General features: G+C 38.0%; 1 protein-coding gene across 1 annotated transcript in view; it reads left to right on the top strand.

Moving 5' to 3' along the window:
• The window catches only part of LOC101743588 (ras-specific guanine nucleotide-releasing factor 1), a 53,920-nt gene that overhangs the window by 4,202 nt on the left and 23,346 nt on the right, over positions 1 to 26,372 (top strand). The window contains exons 6-12 of the mRNA XM_062674797.1: positions 1,887 to 2,000; positions 2,155 to 2,261; positions 20,520 to 20,667; positions 22,561 to 22,680; positions 23,920 to 24,017; positions 24,610 to 24,667; positions 25,467 to 25,638. Coding sequence (XP_062530781.1) covers positions 1,887 to 2,000; positions 2,155 to 2,261; positions 20,520 to 20,667; positions 22,561 to 22,680; positions 23,920 to 24,017; positions 24,610 to 24,667; positions 25,467 to 25,638 — 817 coding nt within the window. The remainder of the gene's footprint in view (positions 1 to 1,886; positions 2,001 to 2,154; positions 2,262 to 20,519; positions 20,668 to 22,560; positions 22,681 to 23,919; positions 24,018 to 24,609; positions 24,668 to 25,466; positions 25,639 to 26,372) is intronic.

Consider the following 26,372-nt stretch of genomic DNA (forward strand, 5'->3'; position numbering starts at 1 on the left):
TTTTTAGCGGTTTTTTTTTCTCGCATATATTTCTGAACGTTTCCGCGTATTTAATCATTATTTTTTGTACGGCAACATTCATGAACGATAAATAAGAATTAAAAAAAAACCTTTACGAAACATAGCTAACTGTATCATAATGTTTTTTTTGAATATTCTTCTTGGATCGGTTTGCTCCATGAAGGGTTAATTTTTGTGAATTTGTGTAATTTTAACGAATGAGTGATGTTACTATTTTATTATTTTTGAACTAGCTGACCCGGCAGACTTCGTAGTGCCTCAATCGATGAATAAAAGACCTAAACTTTTGTATAAAATAAACTTAAAACAAACAAAAGGAATCCGTCCGACGGGTAACACATCAAAGGAAAAACAAAATTGTTTCTTTTTTATTTAATTCAGAGCATTTTCATATTTTAAACCTTTTAAACCTTCTCTGGACTTCCTCAAATAATTTAAGACCAAAATTAGCCAAATCGGTCTAGTCGTTCTCGAGTTTCAGCGAACGAACAGCAATTCATTTTTAAATATATAGATATAGATTAGAAACTAGCAAAGCTTACATAGAATTGTATTTTAGCAAAACGTTCAGCAGCTCCGAGGTTTGATGAGATTTAAGTCTCAATTGTTTTGTGAAAGGGTCAGCCTTCAGGGCGAGGAACACGGATGGGGCATGTTGTGAGTCCACAATAACCCGTACGATGTGTGCGACTGTTGTGCATATTTGAGGCCGTGTCAGTGCAAAAGTGGCCTAAGCATACCATTGTAGTATGGAGATAATAAGGTTTGAATTTACTTTTAAACTGCTTCGAAGGCAAACATAATACCCGTAAAAATCATGTTTGCAAATCCATCTGTTATTTATCGGCGAAACTCGGGATAGGCCTTGTTTTAATAGGTTTTAAATAAATTGCAATATACTTAGAAGAACAAATATGAAAAAATTGTGGGTTAAGTAATTTTTGCGCTGACTGCCTCATTTGTAATCATCGGCACTGGCATAAAGGGTAGGACACACGTTCCATCAACGCATTGAAGACTTCAAGCTTATGTCATAAGTTAGGCAGTAGGATCCACGCTATTATGATTGTGGCCACCTACCTTTATGTCAATAAATTGCTAACAAACTTTTTCCACACCAATAAGACAGGATTTCCTTCGACCCGACTCGCCTGAATTAGCATCCAATCACCCACGACACCCGACACGTGTTATTACCTTATTCAATCTCGATTGAATGCAATTAGATTTAACCTATTAGGTCGCCATACTAAGAGTTCGACGTGATATCAACCCTAGGATAGCGTTATCTCGCTCTTTCTAGTCGCATGTTCTCAACTGTTTGTAATTCGGATAAAGTTCATTCGTGAAGCTACCTTTTAGTTGTTGGGCCTCCTTTGAAGTCGCTCGGGCAGTCGCCATTTAACCTCCTCCTCTTAGCTGATCTCTCGAGCACGTCCTCCCGTTCTGGTGCCGCTGAAATTACCTCCGAGCTGCCGGCAATCCTTACAGCCCTAAAAAGCTAACAAATTGCGCACAGCTAACAGTCACTTAATTATTCGAATGATCAAGATGAATTGGAAAAACTGCGCTTGATATTTTATTGCTTAGATGGGTGTACGAGCTCACAGCCCACCTGATGTGAAGTGGTTTCTGGAGCCCATAGACATCTACAACGTAAATGCGCCACCCACCTTGAGATATAAGTTCTACGATCTCGGTATAGTTACAACGGCTGCCCCACCCTTCAAACCGAAACGCATTACTACTTCACGGCAGAAATAGGCAGACTTACCCGCGCGGACTCTCATGAGGTCCTGCCACCAGTAAAACTAGGTATGTTTGGTATTGTTAAGCGATTTGCTTAATTTTCAAAATTTTCGCAGAACATTCTGTTTTATTACGAATCGGAGAACAACACTCGTCCCACTGGCGTGCTCCTGCTGGAAGGATCATACTGCGAGAGACTTAGCAAATCGCCCATGGAACGCAATGCTTCGGTCAGTGTTCATCTATATCTATACTAATATTATAAAGAAGAAAGATTTGTTTGTTTATTTTGCATCGCTCAACACGAATGCATCGGACGTCTTATCCTTTAGGCCACGACGACTTCAATAATGTATAAACTAATTTATGTTATTTCTCAAACAGTTCTGTTTCACGATCTCGTACCGTCGTGAGAGTCAGAGGCAGTACGAGCTGCGGGCAGCTTCCGAAGTGGATTGCGTGCACTGGGTGGACGCCATCAGGGAGGCGAGGTCAGTGTTTAAATAATGTTTAAATAAACGGCTGTCTGGTGTAGTGGTAAGTGACATGGTCACTACACAAGGGGGTCGCGGGTTCGAATCCCGCCAAGGGAAGATATTTGTATGAGAAATATAAATGTCTTTCCAGGGTTATGGGTGTATATTAAATATACGTATGTGTATAATAAAAATATTATATTTATTTCCGTTATCTGGTACTTGTAACATAAGTTCTTTACGAACTTAGCACGGGACTAGTTAACGTGGTGTGACTGTTAGTAAATAAAAAAAAATAAAAAAAAATTATATGCAAGCGCGAAACGATAACGATTAAGTGTTTCGAATTTATGTAAAACTTCAATAAAGCGTGCTGACATCAAGATTAATCAGAAGGAATTTGTCTACGGTTTTTCTGCTCACGAAGAAGGACATGTCACAGCGCTCGGGAAACACCGTGGAGGGGAGCTCATTTCATAGCCGGATGGTACGTGGCAAAAAAGACCTCTGGAAACGCACTATCGATGAACGCTGCGGTTCCAGATAATATGGATGAACTCTGCTCCGATGGCGGGAGGTGCGATGGTAAAAAGGAGATGATCATCATCTCAAACAAATCCTCAGAGCACTCCCCGTGGAACATATTATGTTACAAAATACAGAGGGAACCGAAGTCCCTCCGCAAACCCAGAGGCTCCAAACGATCCGTGAGAATGGGATTATCGACAATCCGAACGCCCCCTTCTGTATGGAGTTCAAATGGAAGCATTTTCGTGCAGACCACAGTCTACCTAGAGCCGTGGCAATAATGCTGACATTAATTGTAGCTTTTTAAATGTATACCTAAGTTCGAAGTTTGTCTATCCTCTGATACAGGTCACTGAGTTTCTCGTCGGATCTTCTCAGTGGGTCGCGTTTCCGATCCGATGGTAGATTCTGCGAAGCACGGCTAGGGTCGATGTTAACAACGTCGTCAGGTTAGAGCCTCGTGAGCTCACCTACCCGCCCGGTTTCGCTGGCATAACCTCCTAGCTTAGCAGCATAGGTAGGAAAAAAGTGTGTCTAGCTCATGTAAGGAATAGTTTTGTAAACGGTGAAATCTTTTATCTGCAATTGGCGTCATGATTTACTACGCAATTCGATTTCTTAAGAGTTACCAATTTTTCAGTCAAAATTCGTATTCCAAGTTATAAACCATTTCGCGATATTAACATTGCCATAAATAATATGTACATTATGAACCGGAGATCAAAGTCTCTTTAGATGTTGAAGGTGAACTATTGGAAGCAAGCAAATATGATACTTAATACAGAAAGCGTAACGTTTATAGTTGTGCGACTGAATTATTTCCATTTAATGTGGCAGGTATATGTTGGAGTAGACGGGCTCCATGTGATTTAAATAGATCAGAGAGGGCTGTAGGGTTGTCAGCCACGATTATGTATATCAAATGAGATTTGAACTCGCATGTGTTAGCTGTGGACCAACCCTAAAGTGTACTAAATAATATAACTTTTAGACGAAGAACTATATCAATAACCCTACTGAGTTTCTTCGTCGGACCTCATGTCTAAAATGCTTACTTCCCAGACAAAAATACCTTATATTCTAAAATGAATATTTATATAGATTCCTGTGATATTTACAACATTATTTATGACAATTGCCGTATTATTTCGCAGTAAACTGACGTCTAGCAAACACATTTTAATAGTAAAACAATATAAGTTTACATAAAACAATCTTTCATAATATATAAATGAAAAAAAGGGCTTATAGTTTTGGAGGACCAATGCTAGGTGTAAACTTGGAGATCTGCATACGCGTTTTCCATTTGAGATGTCGTTGACATTATCGAGATCATTCCGAGCAGTTCGGGAAGATATCACCAAAGGAATTTTCAAAATTCATGGTAATACGACCTATGTAGGTTAGGTTATGTTATGTAAGGGATCGATTCTATAATACGAAGACGCCATCAGATCAAACGAGTGGATCGCGTGTGTCACAACGGACACTGAACGAATCCATAAAATATATTTACATATCAATCATTTTTTGTTTACAGCTCCATCAGCGTCTATAAATAAGAGACAGTATTTAATTTATGGCGGGGTTTGAGTGTAATCTAATTTCAAGAGCTACTCACTTAATTTTAATGAGTATCTCGCTATGAGTATTTTAATGAGTATAAGATGAGATATCGCAATTTTAAAATAACATCGCAGCAAAATAATGATCAAGCGCGTAATACTGATGTACAAGGCGCCGGCCGGCCGGTACGCAGCGGCACAGAATAAGAAAAATAACAATAAACACCCAAACAACTTCAAGATAGGCTTTGAAAATTATAGATTTTTCTGGATTTCTCCAGGATCCCATCATCAGATCTTGATGATTACAGGACTGTTCGAGAAGTCTATTCTTTCGAACAAAAAAGGAATTATCAGAATCGGTTCAAGCATTCTCGAGAAATCGGTGAACATAGGTAGATAAAAAAATGGTGGTCGAATTGATAATCTCCTCTATTATATAGCTCCTTAACATTCTATTATTGAAAAAAATCTACACGTACATGAAGTCACGGGTAAAATTTAGCGTTATGCCAAAGTAACTATTTCACGCCGACGAAGTCGCGAGTAAAAGCTAGTATATTATTTTATAAGACAGAAAACAAAACATCCTAACAATTAGACCAAGTTAGGATTAATGGGAATCGAACTTGGGGTGCATGGTATCAGTAGTTATAAATATTTTATGAACAGGTATGAGTAGAAGGGTTATTTTGATATTGTCTTGAAAAGCACCCCACGCTTTTTTACAATAAAATCATTTTTTCTTATACTATTTTTAATTCAAATTTATTTAATTTTTTTTTTCTATATTTTAGTTGGATTTTCTATAAAAGCGTATTTTGTTAGTTTTTTTTAAATATTATTTATTAATTTTAGATTTAAAAAAAGCGGTCCCGTGCTAGATAATTAATCAAAGCAAATTGTAATCAAAGTCAAATTCAAATATTGAAGTGATTAATGTCGCCCAAAACTAACGGAAAATTGTAGCTGGATTTAGTTAGTTCACCCCAAAGAGTCCTCTTTTTTGCACAATGACGTTCAAGTTCAATAGTGCGGTACAAATACGATACATAAGCTCGCCCCCGTACACACAGCCCACTGAGTTTCTCGCCGGGTCTTTTCAGTGGGTCGCGATTTCGATAAGGTAGTAGATTCTTCAATGCGCCGTTCTTACTAGGGCCAGTGTTAACAAATTCTCTAAGGTTAAGTCCGTGAGCCCTAACCGAATAGGTAGATAAAAAATATGCTCGCGTTTTGAGAGGGGACTGAAAGACCCCTTGTAGCACCCATGCGCGAATGATGAGACCATGTCCTCGTTGTGTTCAAGTGTTCAATGGCTGATTAAAATTTTACGGGTCTCATTTTCATTACGCGGTGTTATTCTTTTACCGTGAATGTAAATATTTAATTATAGACGATACGTGCCGAATATTGATCGAACTTGAAGTTCAAACAGATTCGTCTTTACTAACATGACTACGTGTTTAATTAATGGTTTATTTCAGTCTTCTTACAGACTAACAGTTGAATTAAAGCATTTATAAGGTGTTAACGGTAAGTTACAAAGAGACACTCCAATTTTATTTATATGTATAAATAAATAAAATAAATTACAGAAACATCGTTCGGGGCTTGATGCCTCTGGGATTGCTGTTGTCCATGAGCGACTGTAATAATTGATTATGACGTGCGCTGTGCAAAAAAAATGGTGCACGTGAAAGAAGTGAAACTTCTTTTGCGGTGTGTTTAATAGTGTTGTGGTTTTCTTCATTTGTCATCTTTAATTCAAAATTCTCTTGTAATAGGAAATGCTGTGTTTAAGAGAAGCGACCTCTTCACCATTTATATATAAGATATTTAATATTTTATTGCCATCTACAGGAGCAATGAGAAACTAATAACAAGCCATCCAGTGACCGACGCCCGTAAACAGAAAATGACCTAGCTCGCTTTCTCCCTCTCTCCACGGTCGAGTGGTTCGCGAACGTTCTATTTTCTCACTCTCGCTCTTCCTAAATTGTATCTTTTCTCTCTAGCCGTAACGAATCTGTCACGAGTTAAATTTTACTCTCAACGCACCTAAAGAATTTTCACTTCAAAATAAATAATAGTTTAAAAAAACTAATAAAATACGGTTTTATAGAAAATCCAACTAAACAATAGAAAATAAATTTTAATAAGAAATAAAATTTATTAAAATTTATTTTTAATTTTTTAGTTGAATTTCAATATTTACAAAAAAAAATTCAATATTTCTAAAATTTCATCTGAATCAGTCGGTAACTTATCCGAGAAATAGATGATCGGCGCGCCTGATAGTTTCCCTTCTTGGTCTTAACGCAGACATTCCGGGTCTCGGTAAAACAAAAAATCGCTAATCCTGATTATCCTAGTAAGGATAACGGACCAAACTGTTTAAAAAATTGAATTGCCATCGGTCCTTAATAAGTATGCCAAATTTCGAGTTAATCTGACGTTTTAAAGGGGGTCAAAATCGTGTACCGTTACATACTAACATACCGTCGCTGACAAACCAAAATCTGCTATGTGCAAAAACTCTATTTTGAATTAACGAGTAAAAACATTTTCGTATAAAATTTTAAATGATGGTGAATTTTTAAGAACTATATCATATGAAAGCTATAGATAAATGTTAAAGCTATAGACACATAATAGTTTTTTTATAGGGTACTTTTTTTTTTTTTTTCCTACCTAAGCTGATAGCCTTAGGGGCTATTTCAGCGTAACCCTAACGTTTGTAGGTGAGCTCACGGGGCTCAAACCTGATGACGATGCTAACACGAACCCTAGCAAGAGCCGTGCTTTGCAGAATCTACCACCGGATCGGAAACGCGACCCACTGAGAAGATCCGGCGAGAAACTCAGTGGGCTGTGTCTGAGAGTTAATTTACTCGTCGAGCCCTTCGTCGCAAGCGACGGGTTCGACGAGAACGGTGACCGGTGCTTGAAGTACCTAAAAGCACCGTTAGTGGATCGGGAGGATCCGAGATGACGTGTTTTGGGCGACGTCGACTGCTTTCCATTCTGTCCGCAGGATCGGGAATGTATAGGGTAGACAGGGCTGTGAACTATACGAAAAGGTCAAAAAGTAAAAATCTCTAAATGTGCACATAGCAGATTTTGGTTTGACAACGACGATACGTATAAAACTAATAAAAGCGTATTAAAAACGTGCTGTATGTAGATGCATTGTTTACATTTCGTCCTCCGTGATTTTCATATTACATGTTCGTACCGGATTTTGTGATCATTCTCAGCGTATTTACGATATGTTGGCTTGCCTTTTTCGATATTTGATTATTAACACGGCTTCCGCCAGGTTTTTTTTGTTGTTTTTATTGCTTAGATAGGTGGACGAGCTCACAGCCCACCTGGTGTTAAGTGCTTACTGGAGCCCATAGACATCTGCAACGTAAATGCGCCGCGCACCATGAGATATAAGTTCTAAGGTCTCAAGTATAGTTACAACGGCTGCCCCACCCTACAAACCGAAACGCATTACTGCTCACGGCAGAAATAGGCAGAGTGGTGGTACCTACCCGCGCGGTCTCACAAGAGGTCCTACAATCAGTATTTTTTATTTTAAATTTACCTTATTTTGGCTTGCCTTTTTCTGTATTCGATTATTAGCACGCCTTCCGCCACGTATGTATTTACTCACGCACCACGCAGCCTACAAGTGAGGGGAGCCTTCAACAAGCTAAATACAATAAAGCAATTCTAAATGCGCCTCGAAAATCTTTGATTTCGTTACGTTACCCGAAAGTTACCTGATTCTGCCCTACCATATTCAAATTACATTTATTTAGACATATCGTCTTTTCGGATTAAAAGTGTACAATTTCCAAAAATATTCGAAATTGAGTTAATATCAATCATTTGGTATCATCACCAGTATTTTTCTCATAAATACTGTCAAAAGAGTGTAGTTTAGTTTTAGTTTTTTTTTTGGTTTACCAATAGTTTGACTACTATAAAAAAATTAATACATAATTTTATCTAACTTTAAAAGACAGATAATGTAACTGGCAAAAGATGAAAAATAAATGTTGCAAAGATGATTAATGTTAAAAATATCACATGTTAAACCTTTAAAACACTCTTGTGTAAAATTAGTAAGTTTTGAGAATATACATTTTTAATGTGAGAAGACGATATGTAATCATGTCAATACATATTTGTTCGTTGTCAGAGCATGTCATATCGACCACAGATACAGACTCTTGATTACACACTCGATCACACTAATCTCGAAGATTCGCTGGACGTAACTTCTCGGGATCCTCCAAAAAGCCTACTGAAAAAGTCACAGTAAATGACCACCGTTTTACTAAGATTATATTCCATCTCATTTCATTTCACGCCATGTTTCATATTAATTAACTTCATTTCATTTCACTTCATTATATTATTTTTCATATAAAAAAATATGTAAATGTGTATTAAAAGGCTGTATGGTATGACACTTTTGCCTTTCCAGTTAGAAAAATAAAACTACCTACTACTACTAATCTCGATTGCCGGTTTTAAAAAGGGATATGGTACTTATTGACTTTAGCGGTTTGTTCTTACAAAATATTCGACGTCTTGTAGGAGGCACTTTGGCTGTCTAACCGCATTTTTGATAAGCGATGGTGGTTACTTACACTAAGGCTTGTCCACAATGGAAATAAAAGAACCTAAGCTTAGCCGTTTCCGCTAGCATTTTCTTTTCAAATTACGTTCTCAATTATATTATTTACTAATTCTTTTTAAAAAGCATCATCGCCTAGTGAACGAAATTTAAAAGAATCATAGACATATTAAATATTTTTTCTTCGATTTTATTGTCTGGTAAGGAGACCTTTAAGCCAAGTTTTATATATTCATCTTATTTTTTGTTATGGTATGAAAAATAAAGCGAAATGAGATTTAGTTGATTAATTTGAGACCTTCATCAATTAGGATGAAATTAAATGAAACGAGATGAGATGGGATGAAGTAAAGTCTCAGCAAAATAGTGTTTTTTTACTGAGGCTTTTTCAGTGGCTTTTTGGGAGAGCCCGAGAAGTTCATTTTTCCGTTTTTTGCTCGTTCACAGATGATAAACATTTAATAGACCTCCTTTATTACATATTTAAACCCGAAGAAACAAATTAATAAAATAAAACAATTCGCAACAACTTCGCTCCTCGCGTTCCCGCCAAAAGTCATTAAGAATTAAATTCTCATTTCTCTGTTTGTTTCATTGTTGACATTTTGAAAGGAAAAAAACTGAATATTCTGAAACAAATATTCTTAATAATAATGAAGTTCTTCGGTAGACACTATATTATACAAAAACATTTAAAAAATCTATTGTCAAATAGACGAGAAATGGTACTGAATTGTTTTGTTTCGCGTATTTATATATAAATACGTACTTTTATAATCTAATATATAAAATTCTCGTGTCACAATGTTCGTTCCCATACTCCTCCGAAACCGCTTGACCGATTCTCATGAAATTTTTTATGCATATTCAATAAGCTTGAGAATCGGCTACTATCTATTTTTCAAACCCCTAAGTTATTAGGGTTGTCCACCCCTAACATATTTTTTTTTATTTGGACATATTTTTTTTGTTAATAGAGGTATTATGTGGTTGAATGAGGTTTTATTATTTTTATTATATATCAATCACATCGTTCACAGCACTACATACCTCTTTCACTCATTTACCACATCCTTACACACTTACAATAAGTTAGTTTTTTTTTCTACACTAGAAATTCCCTAGAAATCTTATATATGGCAAAACAATGTTTGCCGGGTCAGCTAGTAATAATATAATAATTAGCATCAGTAGATTAATATTGTACATTACGCGTTCTCAAAACTTTAAATATTTCTTTTACATTTCACCGTCCTTTGAAGGTAAAAGTGAACCTTGAATTGTTTCTGATCCTTTGTCTGGTGGTATACGTGGACGGATTTAATATATACATGATATTGGAATGTACGTCGGAGGCCCCAGTGCAGAGGTTTGAGACAGGGAGGCTCCGTGGGAAGCGGGATCGTGTCAGGGTCGGCCCGCCCTTAATTCCGCGGTCGCCGTGGCAACGGGCGCACGTAGATATGTAGATAACGTCATCTGTTACTAACGTATAAATATATAAATCTGGGAGTCTCATTGTATACAATGAGACTCCCAGATTTACATTGAAAAGTATCCCTTTGATATGCCTTAATAATACGAAGGTAACTAATTTTTACTAGAAGTTGGATTAATACGATATAAAGTTAAAAGTCGTCGTGGCCTAAAAGATAAGACGTCCGGTGCATTTATCTAGCGATGCAACGGCTTCGAATTCCGCTGGAAAGTACTAATTTTTTAATTGAAATACGTACTTAACAAATGTTCACGATTGACTTCCACGGTGAAGGAATAACATCGTGTAATAAAAATGAAACCCGCAAAATTATAATTTGCGTAATTACTGGTGGTAGAACGTCTTGTGAGTCCACAGGGGTAGATACCACCACCCTGCTTATTTCTGCAGTGAAGCAGTAATGCATTTCGGTTTGCTATACTGAGACCTTAGAACTCTTATCTCGAGTTAGGTGGCGGCATTTACGCTGTAGATGTCTATGGGCTCCAGTAACCACTTAACATCAGGTGGGCCGTGAGCCCGTCCACCTATATAAGCAATAAATAAAAAAAACAATTGTTGACTTAAATATTCAGTTACAACATCGAACTTTTAGATGTTGTTCAACAAATTTCATTCAAATTTTCATTCAATAAGCTACTTAGAAACTTTTTTGAGAAAATTAACAGGCATTCGAACAATGAATACTTTTTTATTTATTTTTATTGAACAAAGACAAAATATTTAAAATTTTGTCGACCGATACTTTTTTTTTTGTTTTCTTTTTTGTGTAATAGTGACGATGATATTGGTGAGTTTCGTTGTCAATAAACATAATTACTATTAAGGAAACAGTCCGTTTTTTCTTTCAATATTATCATTATCTAAAATTAAATTACATGTTATTCTAAATCTTGAAGCTCGGTAATTATGGTCGAATGCTAGTTCAATTAAATATTAAAACCTATATTTTTTCTTTTAAAACATGATTACCATTTTTGAAGTAGGCTAATATATTTTTTTTTATGAAAATTTGTTTTCTTTTTATGATTGAAGGATTACTGCTGACACGGAGAATTTTCCAGTTTCACCAGGACAGGTGGGCGAGCAAAGGCTCAGACAGTATGAAAAAATTTTCATGCTTGTTGCTATTTATATGTACATATGTCGCATATAGTTCCTTTTATTCAACGCCTTAGTATATAACGTAGGCAAACTAGGTAGCCGGAAACTGGTTCAAGGTTGGATCTAGCTTCCGGCGCACTGTACCTAGGATGCTGTAGGGTCGCAGCCGTGACCTACATTACAAGATAGACTTGTGCTAATGATTGTTATTTGAAACATTGTTGTTTTTTCTAACAGATTGCAATCAAAACTTTATTTGAATGTTTTTATTTTGTGTCTAATAGAAATACGACTTTTAATGTTGTCGTCTGTGTTGATTATTCATTACATTTATAGACTTACTAGCTGACCCGGCAAACGTTGTTTTGCCATATACAAGATTTCTAGGGAATTTCTAGGGTAGAAAAAAAAAACTAACTTATTGTAAGTGTGTAAGGATGTGGTAAATGAGTGAAAGAGGCATGTAGTGCTGTGAACGGTGAGCGAATATAAAAATAACAAAACCTCATTCAACCACATAATGTCACATTATAACATAAAAAAATGTCCACAAAATAAATAGTAGCCGATTCTCAGACCTACTGAATGTGCATATAAATTTTCATAAAAATCGGTCTAACCGTTTCAGAGGAGTATCGTAACTAACATTGTGACACGAGAATTTTATATATAAGATAATCTCGATATAGTATTTACATATTAGTAAAATACGGATATACCATAGAAAATGTTTCTAATTTTATTCTACAAAAAAGAAATAAAAATGCTAAACATTACATACAGAAAAAAGTACCAAGGGCAGTCTTGTCACTAAGAGCGATCCCTTCCAGACAACCATCACTGACGGACAAGTATCACTTTAGGAAACAAATTACACGCCTGTACCTTTTAATAGGATTCCCGTTTTGGCAAAAACAAAAAGATTGGTCTCACTGTCTTCTTTAATTTTTCCAATTTAATTGTTGTCTTTCACGATGTATCCGGCCATCCCTTACCACGCATCGGTCAATTTGACCATCTTTATGTTAGTCAATTTGTAACGGTATGGTGTGTTCGTTGTTTGAGGTCGGGGGACAATGATTGCCGCCATCACGTTTAAACATGAGGCCTAAGTCTCTCCTTTCTTTCTTTGGTAGGTCTGTCTTTAAGAAATTGTAACTGACTTTTTTATTTATTGGTTAAATAGGTGGACGACCTCACGGCCTATCTGGTGTTAGGTGGTTACCAGAGCCATAAATTCCGCCACACACCTTGAGATTTAAGTTCTAAGGTCTCAGTTGTAGCAGTACGAGGATTGCCCCACCCTTCAAACCGAAATTACTGCTTCACAGCAGAAATAGGCAGGGTGATGGTAACTAACTACACGTGCGGACGGGCTTCCTACCACCAGTAATTACGTCTGCAGTGAAGATGATTGTTTAATACGGCTTGCAGTTACCATTTGAACCGGACCTCCGAGCTAAAAACTGAGTTACAATTTTCTTTTATTGCTTAGATGGCTGGACGAGCTCACAGCCCACCTGGTGTTAAGCGGCTACTGGAGGCCATAGACATCTACAAAATAAATGTGCCACCCACTTCGAGATATAAGTTTTAAGGTCTCAGTATAGTTACAACGGCTGCCCCACCCTTCAAACCGAAACTCATTACTGCTTCACGGCAGAAACAGGCGAGGTGGTGGTACCTACCCGCGCAGACTCACAAGAGGTCCTACCACCGGTAAACAAATAAACAAAACGCACGATTAAATCGCAATAGTGTTTTTAATCAACACTAAATTTGTCTAAAACAGCTTTCGTAAATTACATTTAAATTTTTGAAAAAGCCAATCCGCCCGTAGATTCCCTTGTACCTTATAATAATATATTACTCAAAGTGAGCTCCGCCGTTTTCCGAGAAACGGCTGCGAGCAAGAATGGCTCTTGAATAATTTAAATACTGTAATTCGGGGTACCGGGGGGAAGTACGTAAGGGAATATCACTTTTAGTTGTTCGAGATAAGAGCCTATTTACGACAGCTATTTGTAATGTTAAGTCCATTGACGTTTTGGCCAATATAATTTTTTCCCAATTTCAAGGACGGATAGAACGTTTCATGAAAAGTAGGTAGCTTTTTTTGGAAAGTAAGCTTCGTTGGGGAATTTCTTTGTAAATGTAGTACAAGGGAATCTGAATCTATTGGTGAGCATTATCGGTAGGTAGAGCGGGTTGTTGGTCGCTTAGGCACAATGTCCATGATCCAATGGTCCACACGTGGTCTATTTTTTGCGCAAAACTGGAGGACCGTATATGCAACTGACCCACTATAGGTCGTTTTTCGTGGTTGTCCCAATTGATCTTGTAGTAAATGGCTTTGACTAGTGTACCTTCAGATTTAGGTGCGATTTTCAATCGGACGATTTTTGGCACTTTCGACATTTTGCAACACAAGTATCGCGTTACGGAAATTGACCTTAATGACTGATAATGGTTGTGTCTGAACACTCAGTCCACCTCAAAGATAGGAAGTTGGATCTTCTTTCTGTCTCATACTAGGCGGTCGTCAGAGCGCACTGAGCTCTCAAAGTAAAATATAGAAATAAAAAGTCTCTCTTTCTTCTCTTCCATATCGTTCCCTCACTACTGAGGATCACGACCACATGTGACGTTCTTCCACTGTGCTCGATCATAGGTGGCATGGACTGCATGGTACAAACTACCACCAAGTACTTCTCTTGCTAGATCTGACCATCTGGCTAGTGTTCTGCCCACGGCGCGCTTGCCCTCTATGCGACCCGCAATTATGAGCTTCTCTAATTAAAAGTCTCGGTGAAAGAATTGCTATACCAATCTTCAATCCAGAACATATTCCATCTGGGTAGATAGGTAAGTTTCCGCAACTGTAAGTTCCACTCTTCTCTCGATAATTGCCGCGAAGTGGTTGTGCATTGAGGTTTGATTGAAGGTTGGAGGAGACCTTTAGACTTGGGATTAAAACGTCTACTACAAACCGTAATAATATTTTTTTGGTATCCCTGGTATTTCTGGCTTGGAGTTACTTCCATCTACCGTTCAACATCAGACCGTGAGTGCCGTCTACCTTGAGACACGAAGTCTTTTAAAAGAGCAACAGAAATATATAGGCGCATTTTTAAAGACCTTTCATAAAGGGTCTGTTTATTAAAACAACGGTTATCTATAAAGTGTGTTTTATTTTATATCTCAATCAGTTTTTCATAAGAGTGCTTTAGATGTAATTTTTCTTCATCCCTCCTCTTTTCTTTTTTGGCAATGCTATCTGTCATTTTTCTTTTCTTCTTTTCCTTTTTTGACTTCCTCCAAATAGGTTGAAGTCTTTTTACATAGACGCGGTAGGGACATTTTTGTCGCCACATGTTAAAAAAAAAATATCTATGATTACAGCACAATACGAAAAAAAAATTGGTCCTGTCCTGTCCTGTCATTACAAAAATCCTTCGTAACATCGGACGTTCATTACACGTTTATTTCTGTGTAGTATTTTCAATCATGAATCGATAAAAGCTATTAGTGCGCTTCGCTCACATATCTATTTGGGTAGCGGTCGTGCGATGTTAACTGAAGCTCCTAATATTAAACGATTTTAACCTATTTCGAAAAAAGAAGCGTGTTCGAACGCTTTTTTTTTTAAATTTTTTAATATGCTTTTTTATTAGCTTCAGACGTATGTATGTATGTTTGTAACGGAATCTTTGAACATGATTTGGACCCCCTTCAAAACGTTGGATTAACTCGGAATTCGGTATACTTATTAAGGACCGATGACAATTCAATATTTAAAAAAATATTAAAAAAAAAAGAAAGAAAAAATTTTAAAAATTGAAATTTACCTAAAAAATTGAAAGTAAATTTTAATCAATTTGAATTAAAAATAGTCTAAGAAAAAAGGATTTTATTGTAAAAAAAAAAGCGTGTGGTGCTTTTCTGGATATTATCAAAATAACCCTTCTACTCATATCTGTTAATAAAATATTTATAACTAATGATACCATGCACCCCACGCTTTTTTTTACAATAAAAGCGTATTTTGTTAGTTTTTTTAAACTATTATTTATTTTATTTCATAGATGGGTGGACGAACTCACAGCCCAAAGCTCACAGCCCACGCGAATTTATTTAGTTAGTTGGATCATAATTGATGATCGGTTCGATAGCTGAACAGCATAAATAGGAAATGGCGTTCTACAGCTGTAACACCATCCCTTCTCAATTGTGTACCAGTTTGCATGTTGCAGTAAAATCAGGATTCACTAAACTCCACTGTAGGGCGCTGGTGGAAGGACCTCTTGTCTGGTGGTAGGACCTCTTGTGAGTCCGCACGGGTAGGTACCTCCACCTTATTTCTGCCGTGAAGCAGTAATGCGTTTCGGATTGAAGGGTGCGGCAGCCGTTGTAATTCTACGAGACCTTAGAACTCATATCTCAAAGTGGGTGGCGGCATTTACGTTGTAGATGTCTATAGACTCTAGTAACCACTTAACACTAGGTGGGCTGTGAGCTCGTCCACCCATCTAAGCAATAAAAAAAATGGAAGCAGTTCTATGGAACTGCCGTGTAAGAGCAACTGGTTGGTGGAGTATCGCGTTGCGACCTAGCAGGCTGGTTCTGGTTCAGCGGGGTATTCCGGGACGGCCTGACGGGCTGTCGTACCACGACGGGCGACCTAGAGTCGTCAACCATCGCCTCGACGACCCGTCAGCCGGGCGTTCTCGTAGTGTTAACCACGGGAACTTCCCCACTCTGCCTGGATCTTCTAAAAATAACTTCCTGTTTACAAGCGGACACTTCTTCAACATTTTTTTTTTTTTGCTTAGCTGAGTGGACGAGCTCACAGCCCACCTGGTGTTAAGTGGTTACTGGAGCCCATGTACATCTACAACGTAAATGTGCCACCCACCTTGAGATATAAGTTTTAAGATCTCAGTAAAGATACAACGGCTAACCCACGCTTCAAACCGAAACGCATTACTGCTTCACGGCAGAAATAGGCAGGGCAGTGGTATCTATCCGTGCGGACTCACAAGAGGTCCTACCAATGGTCTTCCTTAAAAATTTTTTATGTTTGAAGAATGACTGAGGGCCCGGAGACCTTTCCAGTTTCACCATGACAGGTGGGTGAGCAAAGGCTCAGCCAAGAGAGGTGGGATTTGCTAGCACCTGCCCGAGCGCTTCCGAAGGAGACCTAACAACTCAAGAGCAACTGCTTCGCGAATGAATCTACTACCGGATCGCGACCCACGGTCCTCCTTAATTCCATTCTCCATAATACGAACCAACGAATACGAAGTTATATTTACGGTTTCGTTTCCAGCTGTTTGTGTAGTGAGCCTTATCTAATATATAAAATTATCGTGTCACAATGTTCGTTCCCATACTCCTCCGAAACCGCTTGACCGATTCTCATGAAATTTTTTATGCATATTCAGTAAGCCTGAGAATCGGCTACTATCTATTTTTCATACCCCTAAGTGATTAGGGTTGTCCACCCCTAACATATTTTTTTTTTATTTGGACATATTTTTTTTTTATAATGAGGTAGTATGTGGTTGAATGAGGTTTTGTCATTTTTATTATATATTCCCTCATCGTTCACAGCACTACATACCTCTTTCACTCATTTACCACATCCTTACGCACTTACAATAAGTTAGTTTTTTTTTCTACACTAGAAATTCCCTAGAAATCTTATATATGGCAAAACAATGTTTGCCGGGTCAGCTAGTTGTAGATATATCCGAAGCGACCGTTTGCGTATGATATTCGCAATCACACGGCCGACGAGCAGTAATCGGTAGCGTATCCGAGATGAGCGATGTTGCTACAGAGACCGGGTCGAGGACGCGCCGACATACGCGAGCCGATACACAGGATCCGGAATTATGATATAAGATTTCCATTTCATAACCAACAACCGGCCCGCTCCGGCTCCGCTCGGGTCTTTAACAAAAATTTTAACGATATTTGACGCTGTTTTTTTTAAATAAAACAACACTTATTGCGGCATTGCCATAATAGTTAGACATATGCTGTCGCGACACTTTTTCTAAATAACAATGTGTTCTACAAAGTCGTAGTGCATTATTATATTCTATCATCAATAGTTTTCGCAGGGCACGCGATGTAAATAATATTTTAGGTGATTTTTTTACACCTTGGGTTATATTATTGGAGTTTTAGTAAGGATCCGCCGTGGAGCCTGGTCTGAACCAACACACGATCTGTCAGACAAAAAGTTGTGATGAAAATCTGTTGCCTGTCCACACGGGCACCACTACCCAGGGCCGGATTTAAACTTAACACCGCTCCTGGGCACCGGAAAAAAAGCCACCCCAATACTGGAATTTTACTTAAACTTTACTTTCAAGATTAAAATAACTAATTTATTGCAGAAACTTTATTATATACTCCAAAAACTTTTTTTTTTCTTTTTCTAACAATTATAAAAAATTTTCACTTTAAAAATTTTGCCGCCCTAAAAAAATTGTCGCCCGGGGCACTTACCCCGACTGTCCCTAGTGTAAATCCACCGCTGCCACTACCTTACCTTTTTTCATTGCCCTTGTAGGAAAACGAGCATACGGCATATGATGAGTGGTTACCGTCGCCCATGGACGTCGGCAATGCCATGTGCAGAGCCAAGTCGCTGCCTACCGTTTACCTGTTCATGGATAATGGTGTTTTTGAAAGAGTCACGCGTTCCAATTTGATAGTCCACCTTTACGTACCATACTTCTCACAGCTGTATACAGTTGAGGCAATTATGTGGTGATATCTGTAGGTTTCAGCGATAAATGGTGATCATGAACTCGCCTGTCATTAAAAACTAAGTCGTCGCATGGTTTGTGATATAAAGAAGTTAATTTTACATCAGTTTTCATCATATGTGTGCTGAAATTCATCCATAACAGTATTCAATTTAAAATGAAACAAAAGACAAATTTTAAAATTTTAATGCATTATTTTTACTATATGTAAATCGGATAATCGTACAAGAATTTTTTCCTTAATAAATAAAAAATGCGCGTCTCGGGACGCCTGACAACTTAAATTGTAGGTATATTCATAGGATAATGTAAGGAAAATTGTAACATAAATTGGAAAAGATATATAAATAGTTAGGAGTTAAGTTCTCAGTAACGCTGCCGTATGCGTGAGAGAAAGGGAAGCCAAACCAACTAGCACCATAACGCGTTACGTAACGAAGTGGGTTACTCTCCCATAAAAAAAATATCACTTCAAAAAAAAAACCAATCAATTGCGACAAATCATTGTCGACACATTTCTGCAACACTTGACGGCTAAATTGGAATTCCAACCCCATAAAAATTCCCAACGTGACTGTAAATTCGGAAGGTACTAGAGAATAATTTATCAAGGCGATACGAGCTTCACTAAGGGTCTGATAATTAAAAAGGGAGGAAGCTGGAACATGTAATAGCCTCGTATAATTACCCTGTATGGGTTATTGTGTCGAGGACAATCAACTTACTTAGAAGCCATTTAGATAATAATTTCATTAAGATAATTTTATTTGCTTTGCACGAGAATGTGTTTTTTTTTGTTTTTTTTTTTTTTTAATAATTATTTGGCTCCAACGCCTTTGGTATTGGTTTTGCCAATGTCAAAGTAATATATGTACAAAAATGACAGGTGCTTAGAGAGAAAAAAAATTATGTATGATCAGTTTTTCATGTTCCATACGCGAATCTGTGGTTTTAAGAGTAGCACAAACAAATATATATGTTAGACTAACTATTTTACAGATAAATATTATTAGCAGATACAAAATGTACACAGAATATTTACATGTTTAGAATAGACTAAAGTTAATAAAGAATTAATATTAATAGACCGGCGAATGTCTTTTGGAAGGATATCATAAAGAGGGGATACGATTTTGGGGTAATTGAAGAAAATGTGATCTAATCCACACTCACAAAGAGAATGGTCACGGACTCTGAATCAGTGTTCTTCAAGCGGGAACTTATGAGTGCGATTCGGCAGAAATACGCGGGACTTTTGTACCGACCCGGTTGGGATCTTATTAAGCTCTAGCACACTAACTATTTGAATGTTTTAAACTGTATTCAATTCGGTTTTTTGCGAGTAATTATACTATATACATAGACAGCGTCAATGCCACCACCCATCATGAGACATGAGTCCTATAGTCTCAGTTTTACCGTACAACGGCTGCCTTGCCCTTCAAACTGAACCGTATTACTGCTTCACGACAGAAATAGACAGGGGTGGCACCTAACGCTTGTAACAAGCTATGTTACACGTTACTTGATTGGCGTCATAATTAAATAGATAACCGCGAAACCGTGAACCAAGTAACTTATACAGGGGCCCAGTGGTGGTAGGACGTCATGCTAGTCCGCAAGGGCAAGTACCACCACCCTGCTTATTCCTGTCGTGAAGCAGTAATGCGTTTCGGTTTGAAGGGTGGGGCAGCCGTTGTAACTATACTGAGACCTTAGAACTCATATGTCACGGCGGCATTTACATTGTAGATGTCTATGGGCTCCGGTAACCATTTAACAGCAGGTGACCCGTGAGCTCGTCCACGCATTAATATCCTTTGTTCAATGTCCAATGTCCTTTAACGGCTGTCTGGTGTAGTGGTAAGTGACATGGTCACTACACAAGGGGGTCGCGGGTTCGAATCCCGCCAAGGGAAGATATTTGTATGATAAATATAAAATGTATTTTCCAGGGATGTGGATGTTTATTAAATATATGTATGTGTATAATAAAAATCTTACATTTAATTCCGTTATATGGTATCTGTAACACAAGTTCTTTACGAACTTAGCACGGGATCAGTTAACGTGGCGTGATTGTTAGTAAATATTTATTATATAAAAAAAAAACCAATTAACTTTGGCGATGTCACACCGTTTGATTTTACGAATGTGCAGTTTCAACAAGCTGCTCCTCCAAAAAGAGGAGTTGGAGCAGAAGCAGCTGCATCTTCTGCAGGTGGTCGAGAGCGAGCGCACTTCCCGATGGCAGTACGCGCAGCAGTGCGATGAACTGGCCAACGAGGTCAAAAAATTACGGGCTGAGGTAAGTTCATCTATATATTATATATAAAAATGAATTGCTGTTCGTTAGTCTCGCTAAAACTCGAGAACGACTGGACCGATTTCGCCAATTTTGGTCTTGAATTATTTGTGGAAGTCCAGAGAAGGTTTAAAAGGTAAATAAATTTCAAAATGCTCGGAATTCAATAAAAATAAATTTTTTGTTTTTCCTTTGAAGTGTCCCCCGTCAGATTCCGTTTGGTTTATTTTAAGTTTATTTTAAACAAAAGTTATGTCTTTTATTTATCAATTGAGGCACTACGAAGTCTGCCGGGTCAGCTAGTCACTTATAATACACTAGATTTTGCCCGCGACTCCGTCCGCGTGGAATAGTTACTTTGGCATAACGCTAAATTTTACCCCCAACTTCATTTACGTAGAAAGTGAAAATATTTTGAAATATTTTTTATTGGTGCTCTTCTTGTATCGGTCTGACCGCGATGTTATATTATAGCCTTTAGCCTTCCTCAATAAATGGGCTATCTAACACTGAAAGAATTCTTCACATCGGACCAATAGTTCTTGAGATTAGCGTGTTCAAACAAACAAACTCTTCAGCTTTATTTATATTAGTATAGATAATTGTGGCTTTTTTCCTTACCTAAGCTTGAGAGCCTTGAGAGGCTATGCCAGCGTAACCTAACGTGTAGTTAAGTTCTCGGCTCAAACCTGGGGGCGTTGCTGACACTGGCCCTAGCAAGAGCATTGCTTCGCGGAATCTACCACAGGATCGGTAACGCCACCCACTGTGAAGATCCGGCGAGAAACTCAGTGGGCTAATTGTGGCGATAGCCGTCATAGAACACAAGAAATTTGACAAATCCCTGAATCTCAGCTTATGACATTTTCAAGATAAGCTTGCATATATACAAGTTCCGAGTCATCGGTCTATCGAGCAAACACATCAGCTCCGTGGAAGATCTTCGTTTCGTCGTTAAGCCTAAATATATATAAATAACGTATAGTTAAATTATATCTAAATTAAGTTAATGTTCGCTCCATTGGAGGGTAATTGTTTAACGTAAAACTTGTAAAACAGTGAAAGAATACACAAGACACAAATCGCACATGGTAATCTGGCATTAAATAAAAGGTTTTGCTCGCGACTTCGTCCGCGTGGAATACGAGTAGTGCACAAATAATGCTTTATTTTAGAACAAATTTAGTTAGCATAAAAAACGTTATAGTGAGGCAACCTTAACATATACACATATGCTGTCCCGGACTTTTTTTTAGATCTTTTAAAGGGGAACAATTCTGTCATACATTATTTTAGCGAAACTTTAACCGTTTCTGCAGCGCACGCAGCGGAAGCTCTCAAATAAAAGGGAAAAAACCCGATTTTGAAACATTCTTTATTGCTGCTCCGCTTGTATTGGTCTTAGCATAATGTTATATATGAGGCTACGTGTTATACGTAAGGCTATAATATAAAGCCTTCCTCGATAAATGGCCTATTTAACACTGAAATAATTTTTCAAATCGGACCAGTAGTTCCTGAGATTAGCGCGTTTAAACAAACAAACTCTTCAGCTTCATAATATTAGTATAGATGTACATATATCTTAATTTATCTTTTTCAATAAAGATCCTAAACATCCAAATAATTAAATATGAAAATGTAGATTATTATAGAAAACGTGAGTGACATTATTCAAGTAATGGTAGAAGGTAATTAATTAGCAGTAGTTTCGAATAATTAAAACTAGATTTTTTTTATTACCCTTGTATGTAGACGAGTACACGGCCCACCTGATAGTGAGTGATTACCGTCGCCCATCGACTTCAGCAATGCCAGGGGCAGAGCCAAGCCGCTGCCTACCAAATACCAATAGATGCGTATCAATTTATTGATTGTGTTATATGTTGTCATCAGCTGTGTTCGTATAAGAAAGAGCACGAGCCCTCGACGAGAGCTGCGTCTGAGTCCAGCTCATCGCCCGGTCATTCACCGGAGATAGATCCGGTGGAGCTCCGGAAGATAAAAAAAGTACAGGTACGCTGTATTTCATCATTTTTTCTATTTATTTGCTATGGTAGCCTAAGGGACTATTGCAGCTTTAGGGACTTTTACTGGTGGTAGGACCTCATGTGAGTCCGCGCGGATGGGTACCACCACCCTGCCTATTTCTGCCGTGAAGCAGTAATGCGTTTCGGTTTGAAGGTTGGGGCAGCCGTTGTAACTATACTTGAGACCTTAGAACTTATATCTCAAGATGGGTGGCGCATTTACGTTGTGGATGTGGGCTCAAGTAACCACTTAACACCAGGTGAGCTGTGAGCTCGTCCACCCATCTAAGCAATAAAAAAAAAGCTATGCGCGAACGAGTAGGTGAGCTCACGGGCTCAACCTGAGAGAAGTTGCTAGCACTGGCCCTGGCAAGAGCAATGCTTCACTGGATCTACTACCGGATCGGAATCGCAACCTCCCCAGAAGATCAGGCGAAAAACTCTGTAGCCAGTGTCTATGGTTAGGTATTTAATGTCCATTGATACGTCTGAAGATCCAGTTTGAAAGTCGTCACGCATGTGCAATATATAATACTATGAGTACAATCTCAACTTGCAATGTCCGCATGTTTGGGTCAACTCTTGTGAGGTCTAAATTGAACGTGATCTAAATCGATGTCAAGAAATTGTTCTTTTACTTTAACTGAGACCACGTGACTAATGTCCCAAGGGTTGCGGTATTTACGTTGTTGATGCCTACGGGCTCTAGTAATCACTTAAAACCAGACGGGCCGTAAGCTTCATTTACACATTTAAGCAATAAAAAAAATCTCCTAGATAAAGGCGCTATACTGCGGTCAATACCAAAGACTCGAAATATCGAGTGTGCAGTTTATGATGATGACCAGATGACCAGACTTAAAATATACAATGAAACGGGTCCTGAGCTCAGGGCTCGGTCTGACTAACCTCCTACTAAGCTCCTCACTAACCAAGTCCTCGGAGGCTAGCAGCACAGCCACGAAGTGCTACTGTATACCCACATACAAAGAGTCTAATATCAAGGATTTCTTTTTAAAAATATTGTTCAAAATGAATTTATTGAAAAATTTTATAAAAATAGTCGCTCACACTTGGCAGATACCATATAATAAAAACAGCAAATGAGATGTACGTTATGCAAAAAAAGAATTTCACTTACAATTTTTTTATTCAAAATAGTGATTAAAATATTAAAATAAAACCACTCAATTGGATTATCGAAATGGCCATTCATTGGTTGCAGAGTTTCTTCAGAGGCTGGTTGTGCAGAAGGCGCTGGAAGCAGATTGTGGACCAGTACATCAAGAGTCCACACGCCGAGAGCATGAGGAAACGAAACAGGTGAATTAGTATAAGAAGTAATCTTTATGTAAGACGAGCAAAGACAAATAAATACAATTATGTAATGTTAACATCTTCGTAATATTTCGAGATATCAAAACCAATCGTGTTTTTTTTACTTCATTTTCATTTTGTACAATAGAATCTATATATTAATACGTGAAGCAAAAACTTTGTATCCCTTTTTACGAAAATTGCGCGAACGGAGGAGTATGAAATTTTCCACACTTATAGAGAATATAGAGAAGAAGTGCACAATTCATATATTTTTTTTAAATAATGCATAAAAGATACATTAAATCAATAAAGAAAACATTTCACACACTATACCATGCATTTGACGCACACACGCATGCAATATGCATACTATTTATTGGCAAACTTTTGTTCTTGGCGTCTGTTGTCAAATTGAGAATAGATTAAATATTGTTTGCCTTTGTTAATATTTTTTATAGTGTAGTCTTGGCGAAGTTTGTGATTATAGAAGTATAAAATACAATCATAATAGTGTACAAACTTACAATTCCAATTAATTATAGTCGAATTTCGACTGCTGCAGGACCTCTAGTAATTATTTAACTATCTCTTGCAGTCTTGTTTTCAAAATGGTTGAAGCCGAAGAAGAATATCTGGAACAATTGGAGATACTGGTAAGCTCTAAATTTTGTACAACAAATGCTTTCGTAATCCATCCCAATACTAACCTCACGCTCAACAGTAAGTAATGAGGTTCGAAACTACACTCGTCGACACCACCACCCTACCTATTTCTGCCGTGAAGCAGTAATGCGTTTCGGTTCGAAGGGCGGGGCAGCCGTTGTAACTACACTGAGGCCTTAGAACTCATATCTCAAGGTGGGTGGCGGCATTTACGTTAAAGACGTCTATGGGCTACAGTAACCACTTAACACCAGGTGGGCCGTAAGCTCGTCCAACAATCGAAGCCTTGGTTTTACTTCTTTAGATAAACCCGGTGCTCGTAAACATCGGATCATGGAAACCGCCACCCACCTTTCACCTTTCAGGAGGTCACGTCTTAATTTGTTTGTACAATGACTGTTTCTCTGGATCTACCTGATCTACTCCAGGTGATGTTGGCCGCTACTAATTCTAATGCTAGCAGCAACCAAAGTACCAAAACCGGGCTTGAAGAATTCGATTTGACACTTAGTTCTTAGTATTAGCTTCCTGAGTTTCCGGTCGGATTTTCTCGAAAAATCGTGATTGCGATCTCCAGCAGTAGATACATTTGCGAAGCAGCTACCCTTGAGTTGTGAGGCTTGCTTAAAAAGAAAGGATGCTTACAGTTGCCAGAGCAACTGTTAGCATCCTTTCTTTCCGATCGTGTCCTAGAGCTCATGCACCCATCTTAGCGAAGCAGAAAAGACTTTAGTCCCACCAGGACTTTCTTGAAACTGAACTTTCTCTTAACTATAAAATCTCTTTAAGGTAACATGTTTCCTTCGCCCGTTCAAAATGGCAGCCAGTTCGAAGAAGCCACCTTGCACGCACGAGGACGTAAACTCCATATTCCTGAACAGCGAGACGGTTCTGTTCCTCCACCAGATCTTCTTCAAGGGTTTGACTTCTAGAATGGAGTCCTGGCCCACGCTCGTGTTGGGTAAGTTAGGTACCGAGATTCTTCTTCTTCATAGCGAAATTTGGTAGAAGATTTTTTATGAATTGATTTTTACACAAAATTTAGTCCAATTAACAAGGTTTTAGTTTCATTAGAATACGCTTTGGAACGATTTAGTGAATCCCAGCCACGCTTCGCTGTGACTAATGCAGAATCTTTTGTATATCCTGGTGACTTTGATAATGTTCCAGAAACTTTTATTGATCTTCTAACAGATGTATCAAGCTAGTGGTAGTAAGTTCCCCCAGATTGAGCGCCGTGAGCTCACCTACCAAACCGACGTAGTTGGAATAGCCCTATAGGCTACCAAAGATTGTAGGTGAAAATATATAAAGTTTCAAACTCAATATGTTAAAAATATGTGAACTCAAAACTCGAAAAAATACATACATTACATACATGAAATTGTTAATAAACTGACTACCATCATAAATCCATGAAATCTTTAAATGAAGATTACGCCTTGCTTGGCATCGAGTGCTCATTGTAATCACACATAGATAACACAGTGTGAATCTGAATGTAGGTAGGTATCCTAAGTCACAAATGGCAGTATATCATAAATACATTACTGCACAATTAGAGTTAGGCCAGCGAACAGGCGCACTTCCTACCTCGTTGGGTTATTGGAATCAACACACACAAAACTTTTGCTCACCTAAAGACACTAAATCAAAGTCTAACTGTTTTTCTGTTATTTCTAAAGTATCAGATAC

The sequence above is a fragment of the Bombyx mori genome, chromosome 21 (assembly GCF_030269925.1).
Source record: "Bombyx mori chromosome 21, ASM3026992v2".
Lineage (NCBI taxonomy): Eukaryota > Metazoa > Arthropoda > Insecta > Lepidoptera > Bombycidae > Bombyx > Bombyx mori.